Genomic DNA, 10,685 nt, shown 5'->3' on the forward strand with positions numbered 1-10,685 from the left:
AGAAAAGGGGAGATTCTAGAAATAAGAGTTTTTAGTTTTCACTTTACAATTTGGGAGCTTTCACTTCGAGCACATCGGAAGTGGGGGACGAAAAATTTCTGAGTAACAGCTACCATTAAGCAAATTTCCCACTCATTCATAGGCTTCCGATTTTACTTGTGTTTTAGTGTTCCTTAATTAGCTTGATCTGATTCCCTTCAAATAGAGAAAGGGAACTATCTCCTCCAATAGAACAATGTTCTCAAGTTTCCCGAAGCTTGTAGGATAAATTGTGTCAGTTCAGTCAGTTAAATCTGTTACTTTGTTGTAGCTACTTCAGCGTTTTAAATACCGCCTATGGCGCCGCTCTGTCTTGGTTTCACACCCTCCCCCTATTACTGCATGGCATTTATCCAAGCACGTTTAAATAACTCAAATATAAAATTCCTATTATTTTCATAAAAATATAATACTGGAATAAACTTTCAGATCAAAAAATTATAGAAGTTCCAAAGAAACTAGGAAACTACAGGTAATCCTCAGGTTATGACAGTTCACTTAACTGGTTTAAAGTTATGATACCCCTTCCCCAAAGTAGTTACAATTTAGTACCAAAGTTATGAATGTTGCAGCAGCATGACAGTCATTCACCCTTATGACCGACCACAGAGATGCTGCCCCCCTCCACTCCATCCTGTCGCCTCTTGTTCACTTATCTTTCAAAGATCTATAGAGTCAGGGCCATGTGGCAGAAAAGCAGCCATCTTCTTACATACCTGCTGTCCTCTTTGCAAAGGACCTTTGATGCAGAGAACAGAGGCCTGTGAGAGGATGCAGGCATCTGTTCTCTATGCCAAAAGTTTTGAGCAAAGGGGATAGAAGCATGTAGGGATGTGAAATCATCCCCCAAAAAGCTTCTGTCCTTTTTCCAAAAAGCTTTTCACATGAAGAATGGAAGCCTGCACAGGCAGCCTCTGTTCTTCTCACCAAAAGCTTTTTGCAAAAGGATGGAAGCCTTCTGGGCCATGAGATTGTGCTCCCACAGGCCTCCCTCCCTTTTCCTCAAGGCTCCTTCAAACTCACTGAGGCTGCCTGGCGCTCCAAAAGCGGATATGGTGTTCTGCGCAGGCAGCCTCGGTGAGTCAGCCAAGCTGAGCAGGGTGGACTGGTCCCACTCTGCCTCAGCTCTCTCATCATTCCATTTTTGGAGCGCCGGGAGCAGAGAAAGAAACCACAGTGGAGAGGCTGGAGAGGTTTGATCATCAAGATCTTCAAAAGGTAAGTGATTCTCCACAGGCCTGGTACCTGTCAGGCCCACGGGGCAGAATGGGGAGTGGGGGGAGAAACACGAGAAATCTCAGCGGGTCAGGAGAGGCCTTGGGTGGTTGGAAGCACTAGGCCCTCCCCATGGTCTTCCCACTTTGAGATACCTCATGTGCAGTTAATGACCTGTGCATTTGTTTAACAATTTATTTATTTATTTATTTATTTGATATATATTGCCGCCTATTTGCCCATGGCGACTTGAGGCGGTTTACATAATATAAAATCATATTTAAAACAAAAAAATAAAAACAATAAGAACTAACAGAATCAAATAAATTAGTAAAGTACAATAGAACAAAATTTGGGAAAACAAAAAACAAAACAAAAAAAACCAATTCCCACCCCGATGACACCGGATCACACTAGCCATTTGATGGGTTCCCTCCCTCTCTGGGTTCCCCAGGCCCGCTGGCAAAACAAGGTCTTCAATGCCTTTATGAATAGTATTAATGAGAGGGCCATTCTAATCTCTGGGAGAATGATGTTCCAGAGAGACAGAGCCACCAGAGAGAAGGCCTTTCTTCTAGGTCCCACCAGGTGTATCTCCCTCAGGGGTGGGACCCGCAGCATTCCCTGCCTCTTAGTTCTAATGGGTTGGGTAGATGTCATTGGCAAGAGATGTTTCCTCAGATAACCCGGACCCAAGCCATGAAGGTGACAATCAGCACCTTGAATTGCACCCGGAAGCAAAATCGGCAACCAATGTGGCTCCTGCAGGAGAGGTAATACATGTGCACACTGGGGTCTGCATAAAACCATGCGGACCGCTGCATTTTGCACCAACTGGAGCTTCTGGATGCTCTTCAAGGGCAGCCCCATGTAGAGCGCGTTGCAATAATCAAGACGGGAAGTGACCAGGTATGAGTGACTGTGAGTAGGGACCGCTGATCCAGGAAAGGGTATAACTGGTGCACAACCCTCAGTTGCACAAAAGCCCTCCTGGCCACGACCGCCATCTGCTCTTCGAACAGGAGTCGTGAGTCCAGGAGAATCCCTAGATTATGCACAAGGTCTGTTTGGGTAGTGCCACCCCGTCCAAGACTAAAGGTGGTAATTCTCCCTGAATCAATGAACCCCAGACCCAGAACCACTCGATTTTGTAAGGGTTTAGTTTCAACCCATCCATCCCCTAACAGCCTCCAGGCACTGCGAGAGGGAGGACACAGCAACACTTAACTCACCACGGGCTGAGACATACAGCTGAGTATCATCAGCATATTGGTGATACCTCAGTCCATGGTGATGGATGATCTCACCTAGTGGTTTCATATAAATTTTGAACAGGAGCAGAGAGAGTACCGAGCCCTGCGGAACCCCGTAAAGCAGTGGGCAAGGGTTGGATCTCTCCCCTCCTATCAACACTGACTGAGAGCGGCCGCAGAGGAAGGAAGTGAACCAAGACAGCACAAGGCCTCCCACTCCTATCCCCGAAGCCGTTCCAGGAGAATCCCATGGTCAATGGTATCAAAAGCCGCTGAGAGGTCAAGTAGAGCAAGGATGGATGCACTACCCCCCATCCCGCTCCTGCTAGAGATCATCTAAAAGTGCAACCAGTGCTGTTTCTGTCCCAAATCCAGGCCTGAATCCTGACTGGTAGGGGTCAAGATAATCCATTTCATCCAGAAACCTCTGGAGCTGCTGCACGACCACCTTCTCAATAACCTTCCCCAAAAAGGGAAGATTGGAGACAGGTCGGAAATTATCCAACTGGGTGGAGTCCAGCGATGGCTTCTTAAGAAGAGGGCCGGACCACAGCCTCCTTAAAGTGCTGGGGCACCATCCCCTCCTATAGAGAAGCATTAATCACCGCCAGAGTCCACCCGCCTGTCACCTCCTGCATTGGATAAAGTAGGGAGGGATCGTGTTCATTTAACATGATCCAATTAACAAATCCTCAGATTACAAAAGTAATTGGCAGGCTCCATTATATTAGTAACTCAAGGATTACGTCTATAGGGTTGTGATCTTGACTTGCTCCTGAGTAGAAAATGATATTGCCAATAGAATTGGTAAAAAGAAAAAAAAATCATTGCTGCAGTTATGGAATAACATCATGAAAGATAATAGAGTTGAAATTTAGTTGCTAAATGATGTAATATGATAGAAAAAGAGCAAAAGTGATATATAGCCTTTTCAGCACTGAGTGCCTACACTCACGTGCACATCCCAAAAATGCAATGCACATGCGTCCCCCGTGTATGCACCCTGCACATGCACCCTGCTCCCGCACATACACTTTACCCCCGTGCATGTGCCCTACCCACCGAGCATGCGTCCATATCCCCATGCATGCGCCCCACTCGTGCATGCACACACATCCTTGTGCATGTGCCCTGCCCCACGCATGTGCCTTGTCCCCCACGTGTGTGCTTCGTCTTCCATGCATACGCAGCAGAGACTCAAACACCAGCCGGCTGGCTGGCGGGAGGCACACATGCACGGCAGAGCTGAGGTGGGACGAGGATTCTTTGTAGGTTCGCCATCACAACTATAGGCTTTTCTCCTACTCTTTTTTTTTCTCCTCCATCTGGCTTTGAAGAAATATAGCTATGACTATCATGCATTGCCCTAGCTGTGGAATCCTGCCACGGACCCCAAACTCCACTGTTATTTCAAGGGCAGTTTTATTGCTGCTGTTGGTCATTAACTAATTGGAAATTTGTTTATATGCATTATTCCTGGGCATGAAAAGCAAACACAGTAAGGGAGAAATAAGAGGAATAATGGGAGATTGGAACTCGAGAGGGGGGGAGATATTCACTCAAACTAAAGCTGTTCTATAGGGTTTGTGGGTTAGTTCAGTACAAGTGCATACATTAGTCTCTCAAAATTCACAGATCATTCTTTGTTCCTGTTACTTGGAGGGGAGGGGATTTTTCTTTCTAGTTGCAATTCCCCTGATTTTTTTTTTTTGTCTTTGATAATGGAAAAGGTTTTTTTTTTTTCATTCTCTCCAAGTTCTTCATTTAGAACATTATGAAGAATTGTTACAATTCTCACCATACAACTGTACTCCACTTATCTTTGTTGTTTCCAAGCTACAATAGAGAGCTGACATCTGCTAGAGAACACACAAAAAGGTCATATATTGTTGGAATTAATTGGTATCTACACAGATTAGAAAATGTAATAAATAATTTTCAGATCATATATTGCCTGCCCTAAAATATTGGCACTAATTACCAATTGCTTTGTAGGAAAGAGTTTGATTCATTGGTATTAATCTTTAAAGTTTTAAATAGCTTGAAGAACCATGATTTCCATTGCAAACCTGTTTGGATGTTCAGATCCATGTGAAAGGCAACTCAGAAAAGTTTTTAATATATTGTTTTTAATATATTTTCCCTAAGTAATTGGTTAAATAGAAAGGTAGGAGAAAAATCTAATAACACAAATCTGCTTCAGTACTTACCGTATATACTCGAAAATGTGCTGAAAAACTCGGCTTATACTCGAGTCAATAAGTTTTCCCAGTTTTTTGTGGCAAAATTAGGTGCCTCGGCTTATATTTGGGTTGACTTATACTCGAGTATATACGGTAATTAATAAACTAGTAAATTAAGCTTCTCTTTACACTAAATTTGTATCTCTTTGATAAAATCTTTTTTTCCCCACCTGGTTATTAGAACCAATTATTCTTTTTCATTACAGTTAGGCTTTTTTGCTCTCTCACACACTGTCTCACCCACCAACCAGACATGTTAATTTTTCTGGCAGATCGGCATAGTGGAGCAAGTGCTGAAATCCAAAAAGAGGAAGAAAAGAAATTTAAAGAAGTTGGTGAAGCCTTTACCATTCTCTCTGATCCAAAGAAAAAGGCCCGCTATGACAGTGGCCAGGATCTAGAGGAAGATGGCATGAATATGGGAGGTGAGTGCTAAAGAGGACTTTTAATTAGTGACCTTTCTGTGCATAGGTGCATAGTTATGGAATGGGAACAAGGAAAGTCAGTATATTCTCAAAATTTTGAGAGAACACTACATTTTTACTGATGAAAGTTATACAAAATTGAATTTGATCATTCAATGTTTTAATAGCTTAATATATTAATATAATAATGTTTGGAGATTGAGGGCAAGGCAAACATAGAAAAAAGAAAATGCTGCAAAATATTATAGAAGCTTTTCTGAACTTTTATGACTGTAAATGTAAATTTAAACAAGAATTCCTTCTCACCTGCTGGTTTGTTTGTTTTTTCTTCACCTATACCTCCCAATAGATTTTGATGCTAATAATATCTTCAAAGCTTTCTTTGGAACACCTGGAAGTTTTAGTTTTGAAGGTGGGTTGTCTTTCACATATCATATGTATATTGCTTTTGCATATCCGCAGGTGTCAGTTGAGGCCGTGTCCCTTGATCCCTTCATTTTGGGACAACAGGGGAACCTATTAATTTCTGGTCTCAGGAATTCAGTGGAGGCTGTTTCATTCATACAAAATATGGTTCCAGCATGGGACCATAAAGTATTTCACTCTCCAGATCTTAGTTCCCTCTAAAGTTGCCAAGAAATATGCTTTAAGGGCTTTGTGTGCTGTGCCCAAAGCTTATATTTTATGTATTGATTTAATATTTCATATTTCTAAACATCCATCTGCCTCAAATTGGGGCTCTAGGTAGATTGTTAGAGGCAATACACTGATTGTAAATTGCTTAGAGAGGGCTATAAAGCACTGTGAAGCAGTATATAGGTCTGAGTGCTATTGCTATTTCTATACAATGTAATATCAATAAATAAAACAACAAAAATTAGCATTAAATTAGGATTAAAATTTTGTTAAATTATAGACTAATGACAATTAAACATCAAAAGGATAAAAATCCTAAAATGACCTTTTAACAGTGGTTCTGACAAGGTGGGGAGTGGACTCCCTCATGGGCCCTCCTGCAGGACCACAAAGCCAAGTTTGGTCCCTTTGCAGAAGGCCAAGAAATTGGGGCTTTATATGCACAATATCAGTTGGGGATTTGTTTGCTTAATTAAGGTTTGATTTGCTAGGAAATCTTATTTCCTGTCCTTGCCAGTCACTCAAAAAACACATCTGTTCCCATAATAATTATAAATTTTATGTTATACCGTATTTCTCAGTCTATAAGATGCACTTGCCTCCCTTCCACCAAAAATGTGGATGAAAATGTCTGTGCGTCTTATATAGTGAAAGTTGCCAAAGCCCCACCACCCACCAGCCCCCATACTTCGGCCTCTGCCTCCCAGCAATTTGCCTTCTTGCAGCAAACAGCCTGGTTAGCTTCAGCACAGACTGATTTAGTATGAGCCGCTGATTGGCGGTTGGATTGACTTCCCAGAATACCTCCCATCAGCTGTTCTAAGCTGCAGGAATCGCCATTGCCCGACGCCACCCATTGTCACCACTGCCTGTTGCTGTTTCTGTGCACCCCATTTTAGCTTCAGGGTGCCCAGTTTTCTGCCTCTACGCATCCTGTTTTCTGCCCGTTTTACCCACCACCTGGAACAGGCTGAAAATGGGATGCGCGGAGGCCGAAAATGGGGGCCATGGGTGGTATTCCGATCCAGCTGCCACTCAGTTGCTCGTGCTAAATCAGGCTATGCTGAAGCTGACCAGGCTGTTTGCTGCAAGGAGGCAAATTGCTGGGAGGCAATTTTTTTCTTGTTTTCCTTCTCTAAAGCTAATGTGCATCTTATAGTCCGAAAAATACATTACTTCATGCTTTTTCTGAATGGGCTGTAGAATCTGTCTTTGTTTAAAAGATCTCAATATTGCAACAATTGCTTTAATGATTTGTTTTCTAATTTGCTAATCTGTACATCTATGTCTTTCAGCTTCTGGACCTGGGAATTTCTTTTTCCAGTTTGGCTAAACTGAGGAACAGATCCATTTCATCCACTGAAATCCACAGTTTCCCTGACCTGCTTCATTTAATTTCAAGTTTCATCTTCCCTTCATTGCATCTCAGCATTTCTTAGGGCTGTGGCATTTTTTCTGTTGGAAACATCAATTTTTTGTGTGTGTGCTTTAGAGTGTGATGAGAAAACCAGCATTTGAAGGGAAGGGAACTATTAAGAAATACACATTTTTGTTTATTTTGTTGTTAATTTTATATAAAAGAGAGTAAGAAAGAAACATCTGTAGATTTCTCCATTAAGTAATTTAAGATTCCTAAGCTGCTGGGACTTCATTCAGGGAATCCTTACATTTTAAAAACTGGATATGCCATGCTTTTATTGGGTTCACAATGTGGGGAAAGTGAAATGAGTTTTGCTTTTTTTACTTTGGTCTTATTGTACTGACTGTAGCCATATTGAAACCTTATTTCCAGAAACATTTCAGACACTTGAGAAATACAAAGAAGTTTTACTGCATTATTCCCTGACTCATTTTTGGAATAAGGGTTGCCTCTTCTCAGCACTTTCTCTTAATATTCCCAGAGTCTCTTTCTTTGAGGAACACTTTATGTTTCCAATTGCTTGAGTGCTTCAGGAAAATGGTAAGGGCTGATTTCTTGCATGGACATCCCATTTTGATGGTGGCTTCCAGATCAACATGTACACTTGATTTCATTGAAAAGCGCATAAAGTCTGAAGTGATTGTCAAGTGTTATGAAGGGTGTGTGTGTGTGCGCGTCTGTGTGTTATTAGATCTCCAGTGCATATTTCACATTTCCACATCAACATGTGATGTCATGGTTCTTACTTGCATGTTCAAGTCCACTGTAAGTGTTGGAATCTCTTAAAATTAATTGGAATTTCAGAAACCATTTTTGATGTTGAGAAGATTTTTCAAAATTCACCAACAATGTGTTGAAAGTTTAAAAGAAGAAATTCAGCATTATTTGAGGGGAGGGAACTCTTATTGGTAGCTAACCACACTGAAGTTCCTGATATCTTTTTACGTTTTGCTCAATATTTGTACCATATTGACAAATATTAATCCATAATATCATTTCAGCTGTGGACAATTAGCTCATTCCTTTTTCCACAGTAGTAAAAATCATAAGTAGACTATCATTTCTAACAATATTGAACCACTTTATATTAGGTGCAGTTTTCACCATTAACTGAAACTCCTCCTTGTAGTCTCTTAGTTTTCCTCAATTCAGACCATATTGGGAGATGAGGGAATCTGAAATCTCAGTGTATCTAGCGAATATCAAATTGGGAAAGGTTAGCCTGGAAGATCAATACTCTGATGAATTCAATATAAGAAATGAGTGATGTTTATGTTGCAAACATTATAGCAGCTTTTCTATTTTATGAGGCTAGGGAAAAGGTAATCATTTCAAAAATGTAATCATTTTTAAACTATTCTTATGCAGTGCTTGGACTTCTGCTCAATGAAATGTTATATATTGGTCCAATATGAAACATTATTTCAAGAGAGGCTCAGATTATGTCCTGGGAATAATCCTCTATTTTTCAAACTTTTCAGTTAATGGGTTCTGACAAACTTTAGAAATAGCAGTAAATTAGATTTTGTCTGCATCATTTCCTTTAATAGTTCCATAACAAGATATCAAAGAAATGCAGTCTATTGAGAAATGGCCAGGAATTAAATGAGAAGCTAAAGAGGGAAGAGAATAAACTCAGGATCTTGACCTCAGTCAAGATTGCATGCCTATTCCTGGCCAGCAAATGGTAAATACTGAATTGTTCAGGATTTCATTGGGTACTCAATTTCTGTTGGTAGAATTTATTGTATTTGGTTAAAGGCATATATTTAAATGAGTTATTTGGTGGAATTGTATCCATTCTCAATTAAGAGTTATGATAAACAGGATAATCAGAAACTGGCACAAAAAGCTATGCAATCAACGATCTCCCTCTTCATCACTTTATATGGAAAGAAATTAAAACAACAGTATATCATCTTCAGACTGAGGTGTCAAGAATCAATCCTGGCATCCTGTGAATTTTCTATTTTTTAAGATGTTCTGGCTCTGCAATAATTTTACTTTAAAACTTCACACAGAAATATAAGAATATTAAAAGTTTCCGTGGATGGCAGCCAGATTTTCTGATCATCTCTACACAGCTGGTAGTAGTAATAAGATTTTTTTGTGGGGCGGTGGCGGGGGGGGGGTGTCAGATCCAAAGGTCAATGAGAAATGGTTCCTGGATCTTAAAACCGATTGCAACCTAAAAAGTGATGAATGCTGTATTACTTTGCCTTTCTAATCTGTTTTTTATTATCTACAATTCTCATTGCAGTCTTTAAGGATGTTCTGATACAACGTTTGCATTATATATTAGGCCATCTATAACCTGATTTAGAAATTCTCCACCCTAGTAATAATCATTTTATAATTTGAATTTGGTTCTTAGCTCTCAAATTTTGTTTTCATTTTTTAATTAGCCAAGCTATATTTAAGAGGTACCAAAAACTATGTGTGACTGATAAAGGATTAATTATCTATCTGGCTGAGGCTTGGAGTATACCTATAAAGATATACATTGTCAGAATGTTGTAGTGATAATAAGGTGAAATGATACATTGCCTTTTTGATATTACCCTTATAGGAACTTCCTGAGAATAAAGAACAGATATAGAGAGGGTCTCGAACATTTTTTTTACTGCTAGTTAGGTTGCCACAGGAGGAAGGCATATATTGCTGGTAATGTTAAGTAATATCACTTAACCACTTAAAAGTACCACTTTTCCCCATAATATGTGTACACAAAATCTATAAGCAGGGAATTAAGAGCCAAAACTTTCTCATGTAGCAATGCATGAGACAATTTCTTTGGTGATGTAGATCTAAAAGCAGCATATTTTAGGGAAAGTTGCCATTTTTGCCTATTTTCCTGTACACTTGAACAGGTGTTCTTGCATGCATTGTAGCCTCTTTGCTGTACAAATACATTTACAAGGAATGCCTGAACAGAAGACAGGTAGGCTAATGTTCAAGCCACCTGAAGAAAGGCTTGTTTGGATAGGAATAGATAGCATACCATTCTAGACTTCTTAAAAATACATCAGTTGCATGTTCTGTTTTTAAAATAGCATCCTGTCCCCTTTACTCTCTCCTGTGGATAATTTCAGACACATGGATAGCCATACTGCAACCTTTTCACTTATCAAAGATGAAGATTATTTAAACAAAAAGTGGCGACTGTTCATTAAGCAGGATTCCTGATGTGTTTATATGCAGAATTTTGAACCAGACTGAAGCAAACCCATATGCAATTGATATTAATTTTATTATAAAATGTATATGATGTACAAAAAATAAACACTCCGGATCTCATTGGTGACTTATGCTTCTTTAAACTGAGTAGACACTGCTGAGACTGTGAGTGTGGTGACATGATGCTGGATTGAATAATTGGGGGTTGGGGGAATCCCAAAAATCTGTGGTGGTTAATGTTAAAATTGTAGTAGCTTTTTTTGTTTAGTTATTTGTT

At 39.9% G+C, this 10,685-nt stretch overlaps 1 protein-coding gene across 2 annotated transcripts in view; it reads left to right on the forward strand.

Annotated features, from left to right (window-relative positions):
* The window catches only part of DNAJC7 (DnaJ heat shock protein family (Hsp40) member C7), a 54,331-nt gene extending 43,803 nt beyond the window's left edge, over window positions 1-10,528 (forward strand). For both annotated transcript variants that reach the window (XM_026718286.2, XM_026718288.2), the window contains 3 exons: window positions 5,023-5,175; window positions 5,525-5,587; window positions 7,107-10,528. In XM_026718286.2, the coding sequence (XP_026574071.1) occupies window positions 5,023-5,175; window positions 5,525-5,587; window positions 7,107-7,144 (254 nt within the window). In that variant the 3' untranslated portion in view covers window positions 7,145-10,528. The remainder of the gene's footprint in view (window positions 1-5,022; window positions 5,176-5,524; window positions 5,588-7,106) is intronic.
* The last annotated feature ends 157 nt before the right edge of the window (window positions 10,529-10,685 follow it).

This window comes from Pseudonaja textilis, chromosome Z (assembly GCF_049901715.1).
Source record: "Pseudonaja textilis isolate UNSWEBS1 chromosome Z, rPseTex1.2, whole genome shotgun sequence".
Taxonomy (NCBI): domain Eukaryota; kingdom Metazoa; phylum Chordata; class Lepidosauria; order Squamata; family Elapidae; genus Pseudonaja; species Pseudonaja textilis.